Consider the following 26,755-nt stretch of genomic DNA (forward strand, 5'->3'; position numbering starts at 1 on the left):
CCCCCTGAGCCGTGCAGCCAAAAGAAGGGGCTTTGCAGAAAAGGGAGGCAGTGCCGTGAAACACCTGCGATGCACCTCCCAACCAGGGAGAACCCTGCGGCACGAGCTGGGCGTTGGTCCGTGGCTGTAAATCTAACACACGGACATGGGTGGACCAAGCAGCTCACAGCCAGGGAGGGGTTACAGAGTCAGGGGTCACAGGCCTGGCGGTCCCAATCTGTGAAATGGGACAGTGGGGTGGTAGGGCGTCTGAGGGACGCCTGTGAAACCGGGGAAGTGAGGTCATCTCTGCTTCTCTCGCCCACCTCCCCTCCTACTTCTCCATGCTCGGCCCCAGGCCAGGCTGCACTGTGTCCACTGGGAAACTGGTCATTCTGCAGCCTCAGCAGGAAAAAGCCTTCCATCGGCCCGAGTTTCTGAGCTCATGCAGTGCCCGGCATTAATCACACGAGAAGCAATCAGTATTTACTGTTATTGTATTAATTCTGACTTTGCCGCCCCCGCCCCTGGGTAAATGTTTACTGTAATCCGGGAAACAAAGAAAAATGTGTAAAGGAGAGAAAGCTTCCTGTAGTGCTACCCCTAGAGAGACCTGACATTAACATTTAAAAATGTTTACTTCTGGGCTTTTTCCCAAGTGGGATTCATATAGTTTTTCATGTATGGTTTGCAGCTTTGCTCTTTCCCATTATATGGGGAGCATTTTCCTCTGTCGTTAGCGTTATTTATAAACAGCACTTTTATGACTGCATGGTATTCCCTTTTGTGGATGTACCGTATTTCATTGAATATTTCCCCACTGGTGAGCTTTTAGCATCTCCAGCATTAAGTGCAAGACAGTCATAAACATTCCCAGACATAGATCTCTGCGTCTCTGTATTTCCTCATCACAAATCTAAGAAGGGAAATTGCTGCATCGGAGAGCAGGAACATTTTTAAAGCTCTTGTTACGTGTTGTTCAATCATCGTCCTGAGCGTATACGTTCCTTCCCCACCAGCAGGGCTAGAGGGCGCTCATTTAACTTCATGCATTGAAACAGGCTTTTGAAAATCTTTGCTGATTAGAGAGTGATAAATAATATGCAATTTTTTTCTTAAATTTGCCTTTACATTATTCTTTTTGTAAAAAGAAGCAGAGACGTTTGTTGACTCCATTTTTAAACAAAAGACATTAAAAGAATTACACATATGTATATGTGTTTGCATGTATGTATAGCTATATGGCCTAGAGAAATATGTGGAAACACCAGAGTTGCCAATGTTTGATATCAGGTAGAAGTAGGTTTGATTGTAAGTAATAGAAACTGGGAAAAAAAGTGACTCAGATGAGATAGAAACTCATTTCTCACGAATGTAAAAGGGTCCAGAGATAGACATTCCAGGATGGAAGCTGGAATCACCAGGGACAGAGGCTCCTTCTGGGTCACCATTCTACTGTCCCATGATATGGCCCTTGTCCTCATGGTTCAAGATGATTGCTAGAGCTCCAGCCATCTTGTCAACATGCAAGGCAACAGGAGGGAGGCAGGAAAGAGGGAGAGAAAGGCTTGCCTTTAAAGGAGAACTCTGAGAAGTCTCCCAGATGTGACAATTCCACTTAATCTCACTGACCAGATTCTAGAAACAACCACATGTAGCTGCAAGGGAATCTGGGAGATATAGTCCTAGCTGGGAAGCAATGTACCAGCTAAAATCTGGGGTTTGTTAAACTAAGATGAAGAAGAAAAACGAATATTGAGATGTCTCTAAGAGTTCCTACAACAGTTACACTGAGGAATGAAGATGTGAGATTGGAAAGGAGGAACGGAGAGGTAAGCGGGTAGAAATGGTATATATTTGCATTATGCCATTAGTTGTAGTGAAAACATTTTAAAGAAGTAACTTTGGAAAGTTTAAAAACATTTTTAGCAAGCATGATAGGGGAAATTTCCCCATAGATTTTTACATAAAATCCAGGGAACAGCCGAATAAACGAACACCTTCACCAAATTCTTTCTTTGTCTTTCTACAGTTTGATTATGATGTGTCTTGGTGTGGAACTCTTAGTGTTTATACTACTTGGAGCTTACCAAGCTTTTAAAGATATTTGCAGTCATGTCTTTCATCAATTTCAAGGAAGTGTTGGGCCACTATTTTTTCAAATAGTTTTTCTGCCCCTTTCTCTCTCTCCTCTCCTTCTGGGACACACATTATGGAATGTGTGTATTGGTCCACTTGATGGTGTCCCACAGGTCTCTTAGATGGTGTTCACTTTTCTTCAATCTTTTTTCTTTCTGTTCCTCAGATTTCGTAATTTCAGTCATCTTATCTTCAGGTTCTCTGACTCTTTCTTCTGTCTGCTCACATCTGTTTTGGGATCTCTCTAGTGGAGTTTCCATTTCAGTTATTGCTCCTTTTAGCTCCAGAATTTCTCTTTGGCTCCATTTGTGTGTTCTATCTATTTTTTTGGTACAGGCATACCTTGGCGATACTGTGGTTTCCGTTCCAGACCACCACAATAAAGCAACTATCACAATAAAGTGAGTCACACAGACTTTTTGGTTTCTCAGTGTATATCAAAGTGATGTTTACACTATACTGTAGTCGATTAAGTGTACGATGGCATTATATCTCACGAAATGTACACACCTTAGTTAAAAAGTACTCTATTGCTAAAAAACGCTAACCATCATCTGAGCCTTCAGTGAGTCATAATCGTTTTGCTGGTGGGGGGTCTTGCCTCTCAATGTTGCTGGCTGCCCACTGATCAGGGCGGTGGGTGCTGAAGGTTGGGGTGCCTGTGGGAATTTCTTTAAAGAAGACAACACTTAAGTTTGCTGCAACCACTGACCCTTCCTTTTATGAACACGTTCTCTGTGGCAGCAGTGCTGTTTGATAGCATTTTATCCACAGTAGAACTTCCTTCAAAATTGGAGTCAGTCCTCTCAAACCCTGCCACTGCTTTACCAGCTAAGTTTATGTAATATTCTGAATCCTTCGTTGTCATTTCAGGAATCTTCACAGCATCTAGACCAGGACTAGATTCCATCTCAAGAAACCACTTTCTTTGCTCATCCATAAGTAGCACCTCCTCATTCCTTAAAGTTCTCTCATGAGGTTGCAGCAATTCAGTCCCATCTTCAGGCCCCACGTCCAATTCTAGTTCTCTTGCTCTTTCCACCACACCTGCAGCGACATTCTCCATGAAGTCTTGAGCCCCTCAAAGTCATCCATAAGGGTTGGAATCAACTTCTTCCAAACTCCTGTTGATATTGATACTTTGACCTCTTCCCAAGAATCACAAATATTCTTACTGGCATTTAGGATGGTGTATCCTTTCCAGAAGGTTTTCAATTGACTGCTCAAATCCGTCAGAGGAATCGCTGTCTATAGCAGCTATAGCCTTATGAAATGCATGTATTAAATCAGAAGACTTGAAAGTCAAAATTACCCCTTGATCCATGGGCTGCAGATTGGATATTGTGTTAGCAGACACGAAAACAACATTAATCTCATTGTATGTCTCCATTAGAGTTCTTGGGTGGACAGGTGCATTGTCAAATGAGCAGTAATATTTTGAAAGGAATCTTTGTCTGAGCAGTAGGTCTCAACAGTGGGCCTAAAATATGCAGTAAACCATGTCGTAAACAGATGTGCTGTCATTCAGGCTTTGTTCCATTTACAGAACACAGGCAGCATAGACTTAGCATAATTCTTAAGAGCTGTAAGATTTGGGGCATGGTAAATGAGTACTGGCTTCAACTTAAAGCCACCAGCTGCATTAGCCCTTAACAAGAGAGTCAGCCTGTCCTTTGAAGCTTTGAAGCCGGGCACTGACTTCTCCTCTCTAGCTATGAAAGTCCTAGATGGTATCTTCTTCCAATAGCGGCTGTTGTCTACATTGAAAATCTGTTGTTCAGTGTAGCCACCTTCATTAATGATCTTAGCTGGAGCTTTGGATAACCTTCTGCAGCTTCTGCACCAGCACTTGCTGCTTCACCTCGCACTTTGATGTCATGAAGGTCGCTTCTTTCCTTAAACCTCGTGAACCGACCCCTGCTGGCTTCAAACTTTCTTCTGCAGCTTCCTCACCTCTCTCAGCCTTCATAGAATGAAGAGAGTTACAGCCTCGCTCTGATTAGGCTTTGGTTTAAGGGAATGTTGTGGCTGATTTGATCTTCTATCCAGACGACTCAGACTTTCTCCATATAAGCGATAAGGCTTTCTTATCACTTGTGTTTCCATTGGAGTAGCACTTTTAATTTCTTTCAAGAACTTTTCCTTTGCATTCACAACCTGGCTGTTTGGTGCAAGAGGTCTAGCTTTTGGCCTGTCTTGGCTTTCAACAAGCCTTCCTCACTAAGCGTCATTATTTCTAGGTTTTAATACAAAATGAAACAAGTGTGATTTTTCCTTCCACTGGGACACTTAGAGGCCATTGTAAGGGCACTAATTGGCCTAATGTCAATGTTGCTGTATCTCAGGGAATAAGGAGGTCCAAGGAGAGGGAGAGAGATGAGGGAATGGTCGGTTGGAGGAGTAGTCAGAACACACACGACACTTATCAATTAAGTTGGCCCCAAACAATCATAGTAGTAACTTCAAAGATCACTGATCAGAGCTCACCATAACAAATATGGTAATCATGAAAAATTTGAAATATTGTGAGATTTACCAACTGTGACACAAAGTGAGCAAATGCTGTTGGGAAAATGGCACCAATAGACTTGCTCCACGCAGGGCTAGGGTTGCCGTAAACTTATAATTTGTGGGAAAAAAATACAATATCTGCAAGGCACAACAGAGTGAGGTATACCTATAGATCTAATTTGTTTGTACTCTGTTTTCTTGACCTTCTCCACATTTCCTTTAGCTCTCTGAGCATCCTGAAGACAGTTGTATTAAAGTCTTTGTCTAGTAGATCTGCCATCTGGTCTCTCTCAGAGATAACTTCTGTTGGTATTTTCCCCTTTGAATGGATTGTACTTTCTTTCTTTGCCTTGTGGTTTCTTTGTTATTGATAACTGGATGTTGGAATCTAATAATGTGGTAACTCTGGAAATCAGATTCTCTCCCTTCCTCGGGGTTTGCTGTTTTTTTTAGTTTTTTATTTAGATTTTATGGCTGCAGGCTCTCTGCATGCCAGGGACCAGCCTGAGGTGTACACTGGAGTCCTCAGGTCTTTTCTGAGCCTGAGCTCTTTCCTGGGCATGCTTGGGGACTTTCTAAATTCCTCCATATGTGTGGTTGCTTTTGAATGTCCCAGTCCTTAAATGTTGGCTCCCAAAAGGAAAGGAAGGAAAATAAAGGTGGGGTGGCAGTGGAAACAGGTTCTGGCTGTAACTGAGCAGGACCCTGTGGGGACTTCCCGGGACAGACCCCTCCTCCATATGCTCCGCTTTCGCTCCTCTCTAAAGGACATAGGTAATAGTATCTGATGCACATTTTCTGAGTTGTTTTGCAGACGCTAATACCACCACCAAATGGGAGGAGTTAACTACTTGATCGTGAGCACGTTGCCCCAGAACTACTGGTGCCCAAGGATTAATAACGTTAATCCCTATGACACCCTGCCCTGTTACCTCACCATCAATCACGAGAATTGCGCACGAGCTGATCACATACCCTGGGATGCCCCTCCCTCACCTTGCCTGAAACCTGTCAGGGAGTTCGGGTATTTTGAGCACTAGCTGCCCTGGACTCCTTGCTTGGCGTCTGCAATAAACACCGCACTTTCCTTCACCACAACCTGGTGTCAGTGGGTTGACTTTGCTGCACCTGGGCGAGCGGACCCAAGTTTGGCTTGGTAACATGGCCCTTTAAATCCCTTAGAAGCTGCTTCAGCTGTTGGTGGCTGCAATAATAACTGTGTGCCTGGGTGTCTGCATGCATGATCAGAAGCAACAATCAGAGCACAGACTCCCAATATTGGGGGGCAAGGTCCAATATTTAAGGACAAGGTCCTATGCCCACCCTGGCTCCGGCAAGCTGTGTGCCTGCTCTAGGAATACGTACAGAGCTGCCGGCCACGCGGCTGGGGGGCAGGAGTAGGAGATGGGTAGCTGCTTCCTTGGGAAGAGCTAAAACTGTGGATATTAACCTTGATTTATGGTGCAAGCCTTCCCCTGGAAGCTACAAGCCTTTGAATAGACTCCGGCGTTCCAAAACAATTACATCAGGCAGATTCTGACAGCGGATTGTTGTCTAAGTGAGAAGACAGACTCCTGTGCTGTCCACTCCACCCTCTTCCCTGATGTCACTTCCTCCTTTATTCTTACACTTTATGGGTTTTATTTTATTTTATGTAAACATATTATAGATAAAAGTCTATTTTTTACTTTAAAGTAAATTTGCATTTACTTTATGCTTATGAATATTTTTATATAATCAATAGTTACTTGGATTTTTCCCCTCTTTTGTCTGTTTATAGCCTTTGCCTATTTTTTTTTCCTGTTAGGGAACATGAGTAAATTTTTTTTTAAATCTCTACAAGTAAACAATTTAAGCAAAGGCTGCTGGTAAATATAATAAAAACTGTTTACCCATTACAGGTTTCAGAGATAGGTGAATTCAAACAGCAGAATGGTACCTTTTATACCTTTTTAAGTACAAGGAAAATAGAATTGATACAACACAAAATTTGGTGAAGCTGTGTTGAAACTGGTCTATTTTAACTTTGCTGGTGGAACCCTTTTAGAAAGCAACTAAGCTCCACAAATATTTATATCCTTTGTCCAGAAGTTTTTCTTAGACTGACTTGAGAAAATAAAAAAAGAAATACCTGTGGGCACAAATATATTCATGACAGCACTGTTTATAATTATGAAATATGGAAACAACCCAAATGTCTGAACAACAGGAGTCTGGCTTCGCTGAACAAGGTACGGTCTCCTGAGTTGAAAGTTTTGCAGTCGTTTAAGGTGGGTATCATGTATCATTTGGGAAAAATTCTCCTGAGACATTGTCATGTGAAAGCCAGGCTGTAGACAGAGTGTCTGCAATGATACAGCTACAGCAGTGTCGCCTTGGCTTGGGGCCCAGGATGGAGGGAAACCAAACAGGGCTCGGGAGGGAGGGAGGGAGGGAGGGAGGCTGTGGTGAGCTCCCCTCTGCTCTGATTTCTATTGTTTCCATGATGTTACTTGGGCAATGAAAGAAAAAAAAAAAAGATGGGGCTGGTTTGGGGGTAGGAAACAGGCAGGAGTTACAAATTCACCTTATACCAACCAAATCTGATTAGGGAATTCAATTAGCTAGCTCTCCTTGTTGGTGGGGACACTGGCGTCTGGCTGCTCTCCTGAATTTGGTGGAGAGGAAGTAGCCAGCTCCCTGGATGGGCAAGGTTCTCAGCAAAGACCAAATGTGGTCTCGAGGACCCTGCAGGGCTCGGGGTGCGGGTGGGTGATGCCTGAGAGCAGCCTGATTTGTGCATGGTCCTCCGCTGCCTGTCACTGGGTCCTGGGCAGGACCCCCGAGCGAGGACACACAGTGTCAATGCAAATGCCACCGACATAAGTGGGCTCCTGGTCATCCCTTGAAACTGGATGGCAGGGGGGGCATGTCTGTTTCTGTCATCACTTACGATGCGGGGGCAGCACTAACATCACAGCCTCACAACTCTTTCCAGTGACCCCTGATTTCTGCAGAAACGGGAAGCTAGCAGGTAGCACGTGCTGTCAAGGGCCTGCAGCGGGACTCACAGTGGTGCTTCCTGCAAACCTCCCCCCAAAGACCAAGAAACACTCACTGCTGTCTCAGCCACGGACCAGGGAGGTGCAGCCAGGGCTCAAGGTCACAGAGGTCATGACTTGTGGCTGCAGTCTCCTCAGAAGACCCTCAGAAATGGCCTGGCCGCTGGTCCAGCCTCCTCCGTCCCAGGAAAGGGGCAGCATCTGCCCAGGCCCCAGTACCAGAAGGGAGCAGGGAGAGACCCAGGGGTCCACTCAACCCACCACCCCCAACACTAGGACAAAGAATGCTGCTGATGCTGCAGCCGCCAGTGGCAGAGGAAGAGCCTCTCAGAAGCTGAAAGGCCCCCCGCCCTCCAGAGATGCCAAAGGCACTTGCCATAAATGAAACCATTAGCTTTTCATTTATTTACTCGGCCAACACTGGAGGGACTTTATTAAGATTCCTTCTTTCCTTTCTTTCCTTTCCTTTCCATTTTTTCCCCCTCTTCCTTTTCTCTTTCTAAAGAGATGCTTTTAAAAGGTTTTAAAAGTCTCAGGCACTTTTCCCATTTCTGGCTCAGGAGGGGTCTGTGATGTCCGGAGCAGCAGCTCCTGAATCCAAGTCCTTTCCAGCAAGCCACAGCCCCCGGGCCTGCAGGGGCCAGCGCATTCACCTCCTCTCCACCCTCCAGACAGGTCTCTCCTGCCCCAGGGCCTTTGCACCTGCACTGTCCTACACCTGAACAGCTTTCCCCCAACCGCTGGGCTTCAGATGAGACATCCCCTTTAGGGAAGCTTCCCCCACCCTCCGTCACTGTCTGCCTCGGCCTCTCATTTCCTTCTCAGTACAAATCACAGCTTGCAATTATTTGACACATTTGTCGTCTGCTTGACTTTCTGCCTGTTTCCTCCGAAAACCCAGCCAGGGCAGGAAACCGGGGTGTCTGACTCACAGCTGCAGCGTCTGCTCCTAGCTTACATTTCATGCTCGATAAGTATGTGGGGGAGAAGGGCTGCTTCAGTCTGCGCTTCTGAATTACGTACATGGGATGGAGACCGTCCTCTGGAGGGAGATGCGGCAGAAGGCTGGTCTCAGACTCGCCTGGACCTCGGTTTGAAACCTGCTTTGGTTTCTTACAAGCTGTGTGACCTCAGACGGGATATTCAGCCCCTCTGAACATCAATCACCTCCTTTGTAAAGTTGGAATAAAATATCGGTAGGGAGGGGGCTGTGGAGTCACCCTGAGGCAGGGCAGGGGCAGGGTCTGGACAGCCTCCACGTCCCCCTTCTTTGTCGGCCAGGCAAGGGGAAGGAAGTAGCATTAATTGAACACCTACTACCTACCAGGCACAATGCTAGGCAGCTGGAATGCAGAGGTGAATAAAACAGAAACGGCCTCCCAGCCCTGGAAACTCTAGTTGAAAGCAGGATGGAAACAGGGGGTTCCCAGCACCCTGAGTGTCAGGAAGGAGAAGGATGGAGTGTGAGCAGGAAACCGAGGCCTGGACCAGCCTGGAGGGTCAGTGGGAAGAGACATTTGTCTGAAACATCACATGTTCAGAAGTCTGGGGAAAAGAAAGACCAGGCAGAGGGAAGAACATTGCAGAGGCTCTAAGACAGAATGAAGCTGGGCACGTGTGAGGATGGAGTGCAGGGGGAGGGGCAGTAGCTGGAGGGGGAGGGGGCAGTAGCTTGCTCTTACCCATCCTGACCTGGCCACCAGCAAGCACAGGTGCAAAAGCCCTGCAGCCCCACGAGTCAGGGCAGGCTCAGCACCCGGCTCAGGGCCCGGCGGAACGGGGAACCCACTCGTACCTTGGGCAACGCGTACTTCGGCAGCTTCATCGGGACAAACTCATTGCGACGATAAGAGATGTAGTATTTGGTCTGGTTTGTTGAGGTTGCCTAACAGGAAGGGAAAAACAAGTTTTTTAGGGAACAAGTTTTTTGCAGTACACGGGCCTCTCACTGTGGTGGACTCTCCCGTTGTGGAGCACAGGCTCCGGACACGCAGGCCCAGCGGCCATGGCTCACAGGCCCAGCTGCTCCGTGGCATGTGGGATCTTCCCGGACCGGGGCACGAACCCGTGTCCCCTGCATCGGCAGGCAGACTCTCAACCACTGCGCCACCAGGGAAGCCCGGGACTAGGTTTCTTGTTGAGCCAAATCCTGGTGAAAATGCCCTTTTACTTTGCTTATACATGCTCTGCCTGAAATGGGCAGACTCCTATTCATCCTTCAGAGCCCCACACCAAATGTCCCACCTCTGGGAAGTCTTCCTCCACCTCCCTCAGTTAGAACTAACCTCCTTCCCCATGCTCTCTCAGCACCTGGCTTCCCTACGTCTGAGTTACAGACAAGGTGAAGAAAATTCTGTTCCCCAGAACTCCTCTTAGGGAGAGTACTTGGTGAGCCACTGAGTGGAGGAAGAGACAGGCCAAAGATAAGCTCAAGCCACAAAAGATGACCACCAGACCACGAGGCAAGAGAAACAAAACGAGAGGCAACACTCCTGAGATAGTCATGTGGCCAGCACTGTCCCAAACGGCTAATCGGTATCAAAACCAACAACTCCACGACCTGTGATCATTTCCATTTTAAAGATGAGAAAAGTGAGGCCCAGAGATGGAGTAACTTGTCTCTCATGGGATATAATAGAAGACCCAGGAAAAGAGCAGCATGTGCTTCTTTGGGGCAGCAGCAAGGAGGAGGGGGTGAAAAGGGAAGACGAGGAACAAGGGGGCAAACGGGTGATGGGAGAGGGAGTGGGCCAGGAGCTGGACAGGGCACAGTGGCCCCTGACCTCTGGCCCCGGCCAGGCATGCACTGCGGGCTGCGCCTTCCCCCGTCGGACACAAACAGTGTCACAGCAGCAGACCAGGCCTCGGTGACAAAGCTGAGAGCCAGCCGTTATCACATCTGGACACAGACCAGCCAGCGATGACCGCACGCCGTCCAGGCTGAGTGCACGGGGGCGGCTCCTTCACCATCACGGCTCAGCCTCCTGAGCCCCCTCCTTCTAGACCAGGTCACTGAGCAGCCCAGTTACAGCGTGGACCCGCTTCCCGACAGCACCCGATCCGGCATCTTCCATCCTCCCCGAGCCCCCTCGCATGGCCCACCCTCGGCCAGGCCTTCCCAGCACCTCTAACTGAGCCCCGCACCCCATCCTGGGGCCCTGTGGTGCATGGTGTCTACTGCTGCACAAGGACCAGCCCAACCTGTCCAGCCACAGCGGTGCCCCCGGGGTCTCAGGTTTGGGGCGCTGGCAGACCAGACAATCACAACATTTAGAAAACAGAGATACGGTTGTCAAAGAAGCCAATGCTGTCATTGTTCCAACGCTTGGTAGATATTTGCAGAAACACAATGGGAGGTGCTGGGAAGACAGCGGTGCTGAGGACAGACCCGGAGCCCCCACCCGCACCAGACTGCAGGGTCTACGGTAAACAGTAAAGGATGACAGTGTGGCCTGGCTGTGACGGAGGAATGCACAGAGCTGGGGGCGCTCCGAAGAGGCAACCTGTGGGCCCGAAGTAGGGTGGAAGTCAGGGAAGGCTTCCTGGAGGAGGTGGTGCACGACAGTGTTGGGGGAGGAGGTGGAGAAGGGGGCACAAGTGGTCCACGCCCAGGGAACAGTGGGTGCAAACACACAGAAGGGATGGGAAGCCGTGGGGCTGGGCATCAGCAGAGGGTGAAGGAGAATGGGGGCGGGGCTGGGAATCAGGGCCGGTGGTGGCAGAAGCCTCTTGCCTGGCCTGTTCTAATGGGGGCCGTGACACACCCTGCCAGTTCCAGCCCCCAAATCCTCAGGAGGCCCTGGTACACTCTGCGTGTGGAGAAGGGCACCTGGGGTGATGAAATGTCCCTGAGACGGGGGAGCCTTCAGGGGAGAGAACACCAGCGGCTGCCCCTAAGGGGCCATCTTCATAGGAGCCTTTGGATTTGTCTCATGGGGTGTTAGAGGGCAGAGCAGGGGTCACTGGATGAGAGTAGAGGAAACACTTCGTCTCAGTACTGGAATGACATTTCCAAAGATTTGAGCTATCCAGGAGAGGGGTAGGCTGTTTTAGAAGGAGTGAGCTCCTCGTTGGTGGAAGTAATCAAGAAGTGGTATGACCAGCTGCTTCCTGGAGTGTCTGAACCGTCAGACCACATGGTGGTCCCAACTGTGATCTGAGTGCCTGTGTGTACAGGCAGCAGGGCTTGGTCCCTGGGCTGTGGATAGCTGATGCCTGGTGGCCAAGAGAAATGAGCAGAGACAACACCTTTGAATATCATTTCAAAGTCGCCGGAACCAGATGGAACAAAACGGGTTTGGGCTTGGGGGCCCTGGGCTGTGGGAAGTTCCTGGTGGGCAGAAGGGAGGAGCAGGTGGCATCCCTGTGTTTTGGCCTTATGGGGTTTGGGGGGTGCCTTCCACCACCATCACAGGGGCAGCGGAAACCGAATTAAGTAGCACTTGAAAGTAACATAGCCATTTTATTGCTTCCTGTTTGAGTGATTCCATTTTCCCCCAAGTGGCTTATACTCCACATCACCTATTGCCGATTTCCAAGAGCCCCAGCAGGAAGCTCACCTTAACGAAGATGTAATTGTCCTGCACGGTCAGAGAACTGTGGTCAATGGGGCCCGCGAACGGCACTGTCAGCGTCTTCTCGGAGCAATTGTGGACCTGGCAGGTGACGTACCGAAAACCTGCAGGAGATAAGAGCCAGCCACGCGCTGCATGAAATCTCAAAGACTCAGACTCCAGCTGAAGGAGTCAGACACAGCCTCAGACATGATTCAGTGCTGAACCTTTTTGGCTCGGTCCGCGTTCTGATACCACTGCCGCCGGTTTTGTTTGTGGGTCTGAATGTTAGACGGTGTGCCCTGTGATTGCACCTGCTGCTGAGCGGGGGCAGCTCTGTGCCAGGCGCTCTACTGCGAGGAGTTCTTCTAATACTCAGGACCATGCAATGATGGTCCCGTCTTCCAGGTTAGGAGACTCGTCTACCTCAGGGCCACCCGGACTGCCTCCAGTCCGGGTGGCCCTGAGGTAGCAGAGACCACACGGCCAGCCAGGCTAAACCGTTTACTAGCTGGCCTTGACGGGAAGCATTTGCTGACCCCAGGCTAAAGCCGTGCGGGGGAGCACTGCCGTGTGAGCGCAGGACTTGGTCAACATTCTGTCCCACACGCCCTCTGCCCCGGGCTTAGGGCTAGGCACGGCACCTGTACCTCCGTGGCCACCTGTATCCTCTGTCTGGGAGAGGGACCTCGGAGCAATCCGGAGAGATGGTGGGCAGGAGACCCCCCCCACACACACATCTCCCACCCACCAGCCTTCCCTGGGCAAGCTGGGTGCATGTGGTCACCCAGGGAAGGGACAGTGCAGGGCCGTGGCACCCATCACGACTCGGGACCCCTCCCACCCTCCTGGAATCTCTCCAACTTAAACGGGTGGGTGTGGGTAGGACTCAGGGGTTCTTTTCCCCCTAACTTTAGACAAGCACTTTCATCCCTTTAGAAATATCTACGATCAAGCAAATTGAACCCCTGTTTTGCCAGGCAGCCGCTGCTCTTACGTCAAGCCCTCTGTTTCCTGGGTTGGGGGCCCCGGTGGACTTGCGCAGAGGCCTGGAGCCTGTGCCCCGGGGGAGCTCGTCTCTACCGCTTTTGGGCAGGAGTGGCATTTAACCACGGGGACCAAATGGAGCCCAGCCAGGGCGCTCAGAGACGTCAGCGCTTTCGGGGCACGTCCTGCCCACAGCCTTGGGTGGCCGGGCAGCATGGAGAGTGCCAGGGGGCGGGGCTGGGGGCCGGAGGACCTGCCCTAACTCACCGGCAGGGTCCCCTGGGTCTCAGCTCCTCCACGGTAACGTGGGTATTAATGCCCACGTCAAAAGAGCAGGTGAGTGTCTAGGGGACTGCAGTCAGCCATGGCTGTGCCACGGCCCCTCCTGCACCCCTTCCATCTCCCCTCTGAATGGCCTGGTCAGTCCCTGTGGTCAACACTGAATTTCCTGTCGTGGGCTGGCCTGGCGGGGCACGCCGTGCAGTTGAGCCCAGGCCAGACTCCAAGTGGACCATCTGCTCACTCACCCGTTCATTCATTCATTTACTCACTTGCCCACTCATTCATGCATGCATGCATGCATTCATTCATTTGTTCACTCATCCCTCCCTGTTCCAGCTCTACTGCCAGCGAGACAAACAAAGACCCCCTTTCACGGGGCTGAAGGTTTGTGCAGTGGGAGAAATGCCGATTCCCAGAGCTTGCCAATTTCTCTGGTGTAAACCACCGCCCCACCCCGGTGGGGGGGGCATTCTCAAGCTGCCGAGATGAAGTTTCTGACCACGGGCCTGAGAAGGGAGGGGGACGCTTGGCTCTCATGAACCGGCACCAGCTGCAGCTCTGGGGAGAGGCAGACGGACCGACAGTGACAACGTGGTGTGACAGGCAGTGAGCGTCCTCGTGTCCACGGCACGGATTGTGGCCGCAGGGTCCTGCCACGTTAGCGCAGGGGCCCAGCATCTGCTCAGGGCGACTGGCACCTGGCCACGTGCTTATTCATTTGGTGGCTCTACTGGGGACACAGAGGTGAATCGATCAGGCCCCGCCCTGTCCCCAAGGAGCTCCAGGCCCGGGGGAGTGTGCGGAGCTGTGACAGGGCAGTCCGGGAGCTGTGGAGCCCAGAGGAGGTGGTGGGAAGCCCAAGAAAGACGTTCAAGGTGGCCAGATGGGGAGCAGCCTTCCCGCAGGGGCGAGGACAGGTGTAAGGTGACCTTGGGGAATGGCCCGTAGCTCAGGCTGGCCGGAGGGCAGGTGGGGCCGCTGAGTGGGGCGGGTCCTAAAGGCCCGGATGCTGTACCACCTAGCTTGGCTGGACTGGGTTCTAACAGGGCTCCCGGGCTGGGGTGGCTGGAGGTAGGGGAGACGGGGGAGGGACGCTGCTCCGCCCTGGGGGCCCTTCACGTGCACGTCACAGCTGCTAGGCTCAGGGTCCCTCCTCCCCTGGGGAAGGTGGGCTGCGCGGAATCATCGCTGGGTGAAAACGACGCCCCTTGTTGAGGATGGAGGCCTGGCGTTCCTCCTCGCTGGAGGTGGGATCACGAGACATCACCCGCCTCTGCTGAGTTGAGCCCTGCTGGGGATCAGGTCGCCGTGAGTGTGGCCTGGACGCTTTGGGATTTGTGTGTGGAGGATGGTGGGGCTGTGGTCCGTACCAGCCCGTGACCCTGTGATTCGGGGCAAAGCCTGGAGCCTCCGTGAGCTTTCTGCTCCTGGTCAGTGTCGCTGAAGCGACAGTGACGTCCCCGCAGGACGGGGGCTGGCCCAGGGGCTGGTCCGGGGAAGGGTCGAGGGCTTTGGACGTGGTAAAGGGACCCACCACACGCTGACACACGACGTCCCCAGGCTGAGCACCACGTATGGGGCCCATTTCACAGACAAGGAGGCCGAGGTGCAGGGTCACTTCCAGGCTCATGTGGCTGGCACGTGGCGGGCAGGGAGCCGACGCCAGCGCCTCTGTCGCCAGCCAGGACCCCGGTGCCCGGCACCACTGAACCTACGCTCCACATGGTATGGCCCAGCCAGGGGGCAGCTGTTTGCACTTGTCAGCTCCCACTGTCGGTTAAGTGTGACCCTGCCCGGGTCTCCACTCCGAGAGAAACCAGGACGTCCCACCAGGCAAGGGGCAGGGCTGCGTCTTGTTCTTGACCCTGCTGGGGACCCTGCTGCATCCCCAGCAGGGTCAGCCCTGGGCCTGGTCCACAGGGGACTCAGTCAGTGTTTGTTGAATGAAGGCACAATCTACAGGTCCTCTCAGCTCTGATGTTCTAGAACATTCCATGGTTCTGACGTCAGTGCCACTCCTCCAGGAGCACAGAGGACCTTTCTCACAGCATGCACGGCCCCTGGGCTCATCGGCCACGAAGCTCCTTGCCCCACTGGAGTGGGGGGAGCCATCGGAGGCCCTGCCCCACCTCAGCACTCAGCAAGCTTGGTGGGGGGCAGGGTGGGTGCTGAGAGATGGGGAAACACTCAATGCTCAGGGGCCAGAGCAAGTTGTCCTCTCAATAGACTTTGCCAGTGGAGTGGAGCTCCTTGACTTCAGTTTATCCCCGCTTGGAAAACAAGCACATTTAAAATTATGCCACATCGTAACACAGCAAGGTCAGCCGTGCAGGGCCAGCCACGAAGGACGAGGGCAGCCGAGCCGGCCACGGGGCGAGCAGACGTGGGGGCGCCTGGCTCCTGTACCCTCCCGGCTTACCTCCTCCGAGCTCCTGGGCCTCCACGTGGACCAGGTCTGGGTCAGCGTCCACTCCAGAGACAGCCCTGGAAAAGAACGGCTGAGGCTGGCGTCGGGAACGGAGCCCCCAAGCCCTTCTCGCGGGGCCTGTGTGGTTCCTGAGCCCCAGGCAGCCATGTGGCCTCCAGGATCTGGGGCTCAGAGGACACAGTCCTCCCCGAGAGCCCACCTGCTCCTGGGAGGCCGATGGAGCCCCGGCCTCTGCCTTGCAGGGCCCAGGGTTTGCTGGGCATTCTTCCATTTAGAGTAGTTTAGAGAAGATTTTCACATCCGTGCGCGTAGGTGTGTGTATGTGTGTGCGCGTGTGCATGTGTGTTAGTGATCAGAACAACTCCCCTGAGGGCGCAAACCCGGATTCACACCAGGGTCCTTCTCCCTTGTCCCTGCTCCCCTTCGTGCCCCCTTCACAGTACATCCTTGGGAAGGCTCTGCTCTCAGCCGCGGGCCCCTCCCTTGCCCAAAATGCTCCAGGGGTTCGGGCAGTGCATGGAGCACAGGGGGACCGTGGCTGCCCACGACGGAGCATTCAACAAGGCCCGAGAAGAACGGGACGAAGACACATCCTGGGGGGCAGGGACTGGGCTGCATCCTCCAGGGGAGCTGGGGACGGCGCTGACCCCCGCCAGCCCAGCACAGGGCCTGGCACCCAGGAGGTGAAGCGCAGGTTTCTCAACGGATGATGTGATGTGGTCCAGGGTTTCCCAGATTTTCCGGTTCCAGGTATCAACTGGACTGTCATCTCCTGCCATGTTCTGTATGTCAGCTCCCTCTAGAACCTTCTAGCTACGTCAGCCATCTCCGGAGCAAGGAAACCCGGGGCGTCATGGGTGTGGGAGCTGATTACACTTGTTATAACGTACATTCCAGCCGGTCTGACCATGAAACTCCATCCGCCAAGCCGCCCCTCTCATGGACAGTAACCTGAGGCAGCACATTGACTTTGCCAAAGACAAACTGGGAGTCTGATGCAGAGGTCACTTCCCACGGCCACTCAGCACCCAGGACAGGCCAATGAGATGTCCCTGCCACTGACTGCTCAGTCCCCACCACTGACAGCCCCCGGAGCTGGCCTCTCTCAGCTCTCAACCCGATTCCTAACGGGCTTGGCACCAGGGCGCCTGTTTGCTTCACCTCCTCCAGGGGCCAGGTGGTCCCAGGTGGACAGGGGAAACCCACAATGCCCCCCCGTGGCGGGATGTGCAGTCTGTGATGTTTCAAACGTGGGTGTCAGCGTCAATCACTCTGGCTTTCCATAGAGTCTCTTCATCGCAAGGTGAAGTGTTGATTTAGGTTTTGTGAATAAACCATTTGTAAGCTCCTTGGAAGGAGGTCTCCTGCCTGACATTTTCCTCTCTTTTCTGAATAAAGAGAGACATTGTTCCCTTTACCAGGAGCACTGACCGGTCCTCAGCTGGGCAGATGGAATTTTAGTTTGACCAGCCATCATCTGTAAATGGGGTCATGACACTCGGCCTGTCACTCATCCACTCACTCACTCTCTCATTCCCTCTGTCTCTCACTCCCCATCGGAGCCTCTCCCCTGCCACTTCCCAGCACGCCCACACCAGGCCCTGCACCAGGCAGGGAACACAGTGGGCCTGAGGTCGCTGCCCCAGAAACCCTTGGTCACGGGTTTTGAAGACCACGTGAAACTCTGTATTTACACCCTCAGATGAAGCCTGGCTCCCCGGGGGAAAGGACAAGCATTGAGCCCTGGGCCTTCTTGTTTGTCAAGGTCCCCGAAGATAGTATTTGGGGAAGGCCCTTGGTCTATTGTTTAGAAACAGCAGTCACACGAGAAGACCTGTGGCCACGCAGGCTCGACAAAGCACCGGGAGTGGATTGCTACTCCTTTAGATGCTAAGGGAAGCTCTGATGCAAACAGTTCTGGTCAACCCTCTAAGACACCGCCACCAGGGCTGTTGTGGGGTGAACTCTGTCTCCCCCTCACCTCCCTTCAGGACAGAAGTACCGCCACTTGCCTCACACCTGGGCAGGCACTGGAGCTCATGGAAGTGGAAGGCTGAGGCTTTATGGGTGAGGTTGGGTTCGAGGCGGGAGGAAGAATTGGAAACGCCTGGGGAAGTGCAGGCGGCCAGACTGCCCGGCAGAGGGGCCAAGGGCAAGGTCACTGGCTACGGACAGAGGCAGCCATGGCCCATGACCTAGGACAAATGCCCTGGCCCCTCTGGGCTGCCGCTCCCCCTCTGTAACGTAAGGGGAGGGCAGTTGGGTGCCGCTGTGTGGATCTCATAAGAGGATGCACGGGGACCCGAGGTCTGGTGCCCGGTGCAGTCAGTGTTCACAACGTCATGCTGCTGGGCGGTCCTTATAATTTTGTCCCAGTGCCGTTGAGAGACTAGCAGGGAGGCGACGCGTCAGGGCATTCGTGGGCCCAGAACATAGTAGGTCCCCAACCCCCGGCCACGGCCCCACGAGGCCAGTCTAAGGAGCTCACTTGTTTAAGCTTCTCAAAACATTAAGGGTCTGAGTCTCACACAACACGGGGCTTCGGCGATTCCTGCTGTCAGTTCAAGAACAGAGCGCGCCTTGGAAGTGCTGTCAAAACAGCATTATTCACTGTTTACAAGAGGCGCCGTCCCTGTGCTGTCACCACGTTCCCAGGGAGACTCCCGGGCCCCGAGCAGACAAGTGTCTGGCGTGATTATCCCTCTCGCATGATGACTTGCAGCAATTTGAGAAACCTGAGGGAAGACATAATTTGATTTGCCCGTGATGACAACGTGTCTGAACGAGCACCAACTCAGGTTTCAGTGTCTGCGGGCTGTTTCTCTCTGTGGCCCCAGGGGTCTCCCTGGGACTGGACACACTGGCAGAACCGCTCCCCGCCGGTCCCCCGAATCCTGATCTGCCAACTTCTCAGGCCGCCCTGCTCAGAAACCCCACCTCCCGGCCCCCCTCCCCACCTCCTTGAGCCCCTGCGGGCTAACAGTTGACAAGAATGACAGGGCCTGGGATTGATGCCGCGCTCCAGTTTCCGAGGAAGGACCCGGGACCTCTCGAGGGCGGCCACGTGGAGGGAGCCCTCACCGCCCCCCACCCCGCGGCGGAAGGCACACCCCCGGGCCGTTGTTCCAGAGGCGAGACTGAAGCTTCCCTTCAGCCTGTGGCCCTGAGTCTGCAAACTAGTTCCTGGCCCTGATTAGCATGAAGACGCAGACGGAACAGGTCGGGACGGGAAGCTCTTCCCACGGTGTCTGTCCTGGGGACGCAGGGCTGCGCCTGGCTGGGAGGCCTGGCTGTACGTGTGCAGCCCAAATGAGATAAGAAAGGAGAGGACGTGAGTGTGTGTCACTTTCACACTCAGGAAAACGCAATTTGGTGGAAAGAGTACGTGTGTCACTGCGTGCATCTGCAGAGGTAGTTTAGGCGGGGGGTGGGTGGCAGCCGGGTCAGGGGTGCCAGCGCGGGCTCTGAGCCCCGCCTTTGGCTTCTGCTCCCTCTGCAGAAGCCCTGGACCTCGTCCATGTCTCATCCTCGCGGGCCTCACTCGCTTATCCAGGCGTTTCCTGAGCACCGGAGCCTCTCGCTGGGGCAGTGAAACTAGAGCTCCACGCAAATCGATGGTTGAGTGGCTCCCAAGAGATGACACCAACACGGAGGGGGCCCGGGCGCCGGCTGGGGCAGGAGTGAGGGTCCAAGACCGGCAGAGGCCGAGCAAGCCACGGGGCAGGGAAGGCTGCACCGCCGGGCCGTCAGCGGGGGGCTGAGTCGGGACCAGGACAGGAGAGGCAGGGGCAGGGGGGAGGCGGTTCCGTGGTGAGGGGGACGGTAGGCCTGCTGTGTGTCGGGCACTGGGCCAGCTCTATGTGCATTAGTGCCTCTCCCTACTATGGGGGAATTGGAGGCCCAGAGAGGGAGATTCACGTGTGCGAAACTGCACAGCTGGTTCGTGGGTGCGCGCGTGGCCTGAGCGACACCAAGCCCCAGCTCTCAACCCTTTCCTACACTGCCCCAGCAGAGGAGAGAGGACGCCCCGGAGGCCCCCCTGGGATGAGGAGGGCAGGGCTGGGGCGGAGAAGAGAAGGTGGGGGACCTGAGCTGGGGGCCGAGGGGGCTGACTTGGCCTCGCCAGGGCTCCCCGGGTCCTGGGGGGGGCATGCTCACCAGAACACATGGTCTTTGGTCACTCGCTCCTGCAGAAGAGTCCACTTCTTCCCCAGGTCAGACGATACGTAGAGCTTTAGGGCAGAAGGAGGAGAGAGAAAAGTTCGGTCGTGACATGAGGAGTGAGCCTCTCCTGAGAGCTGCATCACCCCTGGGTGATGACTGCCCCGGCGGAGGCTGGCCGGTCCTGTCCCACCTGTCCCACCTGGCGAGGACCTGTTGGGGGCAGGCCCTGTGCTCCAGGTGGGTACAGACCAGCCTCCGAGAGGCGGAAGGTCAGGCACGGGGGCTCCATAAAGGGCCAGTCTCGACCCCAGGCTGGCTGGTAGGAGCCCAGAGACAGGGGCAGAGGTCCCTGGAGGAGGTGTGTCTGAGTGCAGGCACCCAGGAGGGACCTGAATGTCCTTTATGCATGTGGGGCGGAGGGAGGGCGCTCTGGAGGAGGGAGCAGGAAAGGTGAGACGGTCAGTTCAGGACACAGCAGAGACGTCTGAAGCCTGGTTGGGGCCTTGACCACTATGGTAGCCCAGGGCCTGTGCTTGGGGTTTAATGCTCTGCGGTCGCTAACTTGAAGGACCTAATTTTTTTTTTTTTTTTTTTTGCGGTACACGGGCCTCTCACTGTTGTGGCCTCTCCCGTTGCGGAGTACAGGCTCCGGATGCGCAGGCTCAGCGGCCATGGCTCACGGGCCCAGCCGCTCCGCGGCATGTGGGATCCTCCCGGACCAGGGCACGAACCCGCGTCCCCTGCATCGGCAGGCAGACTCTCAACCACCGCACCACCAGGGAAGCCCGAAAGACCTAATAATTTTATCTCTGAACTCGAGATCTGTGAGCAGAGCCGGATGGAGCAATGAGCTGGTGTGGGGCTCGGAGCCCGGGTTCCCGTGGCTCTGCCAGCGCCTCCAGGGCCGCTGCCGCCTTCCACCCGGGGTGGGGGGCGCCTGGGCCTGGGGAGGGTCAAGTTTGGGTGGCCGTGCGCTGAGTCCTGAGGCCCTGGGAGCCTGGGAGGTCTGCGTCCACCCTGCCTGTGTCCCTGTGCACAGGGAGTATGACATTAGTAGCTCATAAAGACACCGTGACAGCTGGAAAGAGACCATGGAAGAAAGGGTTTGTCCCAATTGTTAAACGTTTCTCATTTTGCACTGGACCCTGTAAAGTACACAGCCAGCCCTGCCTGAGACCTCCAGGCCGCTGGGCAAGATGAGGCCCTCAGGAGGGCTGAGGCCAGCTGCCGTGGGGCAGAGGCAGGGAGGCCCCAGGGAGGCCAGGCCTCGGTCCGGCCCTGGGCTGCAGGCTCATGGAGAGGAGGAAAGGGCTCTGGAAGGGACCTGTTTAGAGAGCTGAACAGGTCCTGGGAGGAGGGAAGGGGGAGGCCGCGTCTAGGGCTCTGACCTGGGGACCTCGGGTGGGGACAGAGCCTTGAACGAGTAGACTGGGCTTGGGAAATGCCTGCAGGGGCCACAGGGCAAGACCTGAAGGGGAGGGGGGGGGGACAGCTCTCTGGGGATCACAGGACAGGGCAGGGGGAGGAGTACCCACACTGGAGCACCCGCTCCATCCTGCACCAACCTCCACTGGGACTCAATAGCTCCATTTCTTTTCTTTTCTTTTTTTTCTATAGATTTATAAATTTTATTTTATTTATTTTTGGCTGCGTTGGGTCTTTGTTGTTGCACGCGGGTTTTCTCTAGTTGCCGCGAGCAGGGGCTACTCTTTGTTGAGGTGCGCGGGCTTCTCACTGCGGTGGCTTCTCTTGTTGCAGAGCACGGGCTCCAGGCACGTGGGCTCAGTAGTTGTGGCACGCGGGCTCAGTAGTTGTGGCGCACGGGCTTAGTTGCTCCGCGGCATGTGGGATCTTCCCGGACCAGGGCTCGATCCTGTGTCTCCTGCATTGGCAGGTCGATTCTTAACCACTGCGCCGCCAGGGAAGCCCCTCAATAGCTGCATTTCTCAAACCAAGGCCCTGGGAGCCAGTGTGATGCGCAAGAGGTGGCCGTGATAGGTGTGAGCTTCCCCATCACAGCCCTGGTGCTTCCCCAGATGCGTCTCCATGCCCTGGAGGCCAAGAGAAGCCAAGTACAGCACAGGCTCCCCGGCCCAGAGCTCCGGGGCTGAGCCACACCCGGCCCTGCGTCTGCAAAGCTCGTGGTCCAGGAGGAGAAACGACAGACCCGAAGGCAAAGGATTGTCCCTGAGCACAGACACTTGCCAGACGCTGGGGGAGCAGGAGGGAGGATGGTGTCCAGGGCCCTGGGACAGCTCACACAGAAACACGTGTGCGAGCACCCCTACAATGCATACGTGTACTCACAGACATGCACACACGGAGACAGACACACAGAAGCCCACATGTGCACAGATACACGTATACACACAAGCTCACACACTCAAGCATATATACACAGGGAGACGCACAAGCGCACGTGCCACCCAGACACAGACATTCACGTGCTTACACACATGCACACAAACACAGAGACACAACTACGCGTGCACGCACCCACAGACACACACGCACACACACGAGCAAACACGTACTTTCACTTGCCCCCTGAACCCCCCCGTCCTCACTGGAGCCTGGTGGTAGGCAGGGAGCCGGCGCCTGTTGGGTCCTGGCCCCATGGGGCTGGAGCACACATACACACACGTACACACACACGCGCGCGCATGTGGGATCCTGGCCCCCACATACCCCTCCCCTCCACTCCAGCCCGGGGGTGGCGGGGATGTCTGCAGCCTCTGTTCTGGGGGTAAACCGACATCCTGTTCTGCGCCTGTTGCCCTTCCGATGCCTTTGTGACCAACTCCCCGGGTTAGGGTCCCTCCATGAGCCATCTGCAGGCTCCTTGTTCCTCCCTGGACACCGCCTGTTGCCTGGTGTCAGTGCCTCAACGGGGTCGTGGGGATGTCTGCAGGCAGAGGAGGGCAGAGGCCCTTCCAGGGGGAGGGAGTTCCCGAGCACAGGCCTGGGAGCAGGAGGTAGGGGGGTGGGAGGTGCTCAGCAAACAGCAGGTGCTCAGCAAACAGCAAGTCGGCCTCCAGGTGCTGGGCCTCAGTCTGTGCAAAAGTGAGGCACACAGCCAGGTGCTGAGGACGGGGCAGAGCTGTGACTTCACCTCTCAGGCGTGGGGAGTCAGGGAAGAGTTAAGCAGGTGGTGGCAGCTCTGCTCACGTGGTGGCCCTCTGTCTGCTCTATTTGGGAGGCTAATGGGATGGGGAGTGGTCCTTCTCCTGCTGGAGGAGGCCTGGCCTCCTCCTCCCTCTCCAGAATGGCTGGGCAGTCCCCAACGGCAACACGGAAACCCAGGCCCCTGTCTCCCAAGCTTGGGGCCGGCACACCTGGGCTCAGATCCCTGCCCTCCCTTCCTGGAGTCACCCAGGTGAACCTCGGCTTTTCTCAGCTGTAACATGGGTGACATCCTCCTTCAGGAGGGTTCAAGTGGGTCCCACGTGTCAGGACTTCAGGCAGGCAAGGCATGCGCTGAACTGGGGCTCTGACGCCCCCGGACTGAGCGTCGTGCCCACCGTCCTCCTAGACAGAGCTGCCCGGGGCGAGACGGAGACTGCAGATGTGAGTGTAACACTCCCTCTTGGCCCCGCAATGCTGTTCAGTCCCGCTCCTGCCCACATTGTCGCTCTGGGGTGTCCGAATCGCCTTTCCCCCTTGCCAACAGCAGCCCAGAAAACTACAGATTCCTCAGCTGCCTAGGAGAGAAATTTCAGGAAAACATTCTCTCCCTCGTCCCCGCGGCTGCGGGATTGCAGACCGGCCCCTGCGTGAGTGATTCCTCCTTGAACAGGTCATCTCCTAACCTCGGGGTCTTGTGAGAAGACTCCCCACTTCAGGATGGCTGTCCCCACCCATAAAAATCACCGAGAGCCTCTAGAAAGAGAGTCACTCTGAATAGTTGTCTGACTGACACTTTGTGACCTGGTGACAATTGCATAACAGTTGTGTCCCTTTTTCTTAAACTTGGGAGTTTTCTTTGTTAAGCTCCTCTCCTCTGCTTTCATCTGCAGGGAGAAAACACTCAGGCTGCGAGATTTTCTTACTCAAAGAGGCTGAGAGTCTGCATCTCAGTCTGTCTTCCACCCGGTGCCAGCCGCTGCCCCCAGCTACCCCTCCAGGGCTCCCCAAACCCTGGCTACTTAGAGCCAGTGTCCCCTCCCCAAATCCCTCAAGCCCCAGGCTCCTGCTGTACTCAACTCTTGCTGTTTTCTCACGTGTGCACAGACTGAGGCCCAGCACCTGGAGGCCGACTTGCTGTTTGCTGAGCACCTGCTGTTTGCTGACCCACCTTTTTTCTCTCTCTTGCCTCTAGGCCTTCGCACATGTGGTTCCCTCTGCCTGGAACACCCCTCTTCCCCTCTCCCACCCCCCGGCCGACTCCTTCCTCTCAGGACAGTCTCACTTTACTCATCTGCAAACCGGGAGAGCACAGCTCATATCCTCAGGCGATAAGTGAATAAAAAGGAGTCTGAGGCCATCAGTCTCAGGATTATGTAACCTCCGGATTAACGGATAGCGTTATCGTTGCCATCACCACCGACACACTTGCCTTTATGACATCTGCCCCAGAACTTCATGAAGCCTTTCCAATTTGCTCTCATGGGAGGTGATCACATAACACACAACCAACTGCTGCAGAAATAGAACATTTCCGCTGAATAAAGGACAAACACCGGCAAATAAACACATCAGGGACATCCTAGTTACTGCAGCTAAAACCCGCACAGCAATGTCCTGGGGAAGGGTCGACTTCCTCTAGACCACTCCTCTAAGAAAAACAAAATGATCAGAAGATATTCTGATCTGATGTAAAGGTAAAACGATCAGAAGTGAGAACAAGGGAGAAATAAAGGGAAAGGAGGAGGGTGAAGTCAGAGGGAAGGTGCATTCCATTCACAGACATGTGTGCCATTAGGCCTCACACAATTATTAGAAGCATTGCAATTCCACCCGGCTTTCAGTGGTAGGTTGGGTATGATGGTTGGAACTCAGCATCCTTCCTTCCCTTGCTGTAGGGCACCTGGGCATACTGCAAAGGCTGAAAAGCTGAGATCCAACATTGCTCAGACTCCCTTGCAGCTAGAATTCTGGGTCAGATAGATGCGCGCATGCGAGGTTTGGAAGGGGCCATGGAGGCAGTTCCCTGCTGCCTTGGGCCATTTATTTTATTTTATTATATTGAAGTACAGTTGACGTACAATGTTGTGTTAGTTTCAGGTGTACAGCACAGTGATTCAGTTTTATATATATGCATATGTATATATGTATATATATATTCTTTTTCAGACTCTTTTCCCTTATAAAGGAATAGATTACAAAATATTATTACAAAATATCGAGTAGAGTTCCCTGTGCCATACAGTAGGGCCTTATTGTTTATCTATTTTATATACAGTAGTGTGTATATGTTAATCCCAGCCTCCTAACATATCCATAGGTTTGTTTTCTATGTCTGTGGCTCTGTTTCTGTTTTGTAAATAAGTTTATTTGTATCTATTTTTTTTTTAGATTCCACACAGAAGTGATGCCACATGGTATATGTCTTTCTCTGTCTGACTTACTTCACTTAGTATGATAATCTCCAGGTCCATGCATGTTGCTGCAAATGGCATTCTTTTTTTTTTTTTTAAACCCCACATTTGTTTATTTATATATTTTTGGCTGTGTTGGGTCTTCGTTTCCGTGCAAGGGCTTTCTCTAGTTGTGGCAAGCGGGGGCCACTCTTCATCGCGCTGCGCAGGCCTCTCACTATCGCGGCCTCTCTTGTTGCGGAGCACAGGCTCCAGACGCGCAGGCTCAGTAGTTGTGGCTCACGGGCCTAGTTGCTCCACGGCATGTGGGATCTACCCAGACCAGGGCTTGAACCCATGTCCCCTGCATTAGCAGGCAGATTCTCAACCACTGCGCCACCAGGGAAGCCCAAATGGCATTCTTTTATTCTTTTTTATGGCTGAGTAATATTCCATCCTATTGTATATATGTACCACATCATCTTTATCCATTCATCTGTCGATGGACATTTAAGTTGCTTCCATGTCTTGGCTATTGTGAATAGTGCTGCTATGAACATAGAGGGTGTATGTATCTTTCGAATAACAGTTTTCTCTGGATATACGCCCAGGAGTGGGATTGCTGGCTCATACAGTAACTCTGTTTTCCTGGCCAGCAAGTTCATGGGCTTGTGGTCGGAATCCGTCTTCCAGCTCTGTGGGGTGGAGGGGCAGATGTGGTGGAGGCAGCAGCTGGACAAATCTGTCTTTGTGGACGTTCCCAGGCAGTGTGGGCCGCAGCAGTGGTGATTTCAGATGCCTGGACTCCGGCCTCAGCTGCATGTTCTTGACCTTGGTGACCCCAGTGGAGCTCCCAATCCCCCACCTTCCCCTGCTGGTCCAGCTTCACAGGCTTCTGGGAGGATCCTTGGGAGTCTGGCCTGAAGCCGCACCTCTAGCCCTCCCAACAGTTTAGAGAGCACCCAACGCCTCACGCTAAATCCTTTTTCTGCTTAAAATACCCAGAGTGAGTTCTCTTTCCTGCCCTGAGCCTTGTCGAACACAACAGTCCGAGCAAAAAGGAACACACTCTGAGCTGTGAGGTTCTCACTGCGCACACACCTGTTCTCATGATGACGGCACCCTCTCCTCGTCCCTTTTTTTAAAAGTTATTTT

The 26,755-nt window shown here is 53.7% G+C and overlaps 1 protein-coding gene across 1 annotated transcript in view; it reads right to left on the reverse strand.

The window, feature by feature from the left end:
* Window positions 1-26,755, reverse strand: part of SORCS2 (sortilin related VPS10 domain containing receptor 2) — a 474,224-nt gene that overhangs the window by 59,032 nt on the left and 388,437 nt on the right. Inside the window, exons 5-8 of the mRNA XM_073804818.1 lie at window positions 20,079-20,152; window positions 15,912-15,976; window positions 12,230-12,348; window positions 9,466-9,555 (exon numbers count right to left, since the gene is read on the reverse strand). Of these exons, the coding sequence (XP_073660919.1) occupies window positions 9,466-9,555; window positions 12,230-12,348; window positions 15,912-15,976; window positions 20,079-20,152 (348 nt within the window). The remainder of the gene's footprint in view (window positions 1-9,465; window positions 9,556-12,229; window positions 12,349-15,911; window positions 15,977-20,078; window positions 20,153-26,755) is intronic.

Source organism: Tursiops truncatus, chromosome 5, assembly GCF_011762595.2.
Source record: "Tursiops truncatus isolate mTurTru1 chromosome 5, mTurTru1.mat.Y, whole genome shotgun sequence".
Classification (NCBI taxonomy): domain Eukaryota; kingdom Metazoa; phylum Chordata; class Mammalia; order Artiodactyla; family Delphinidae; genus Tursiops; species Tursiops truncatus.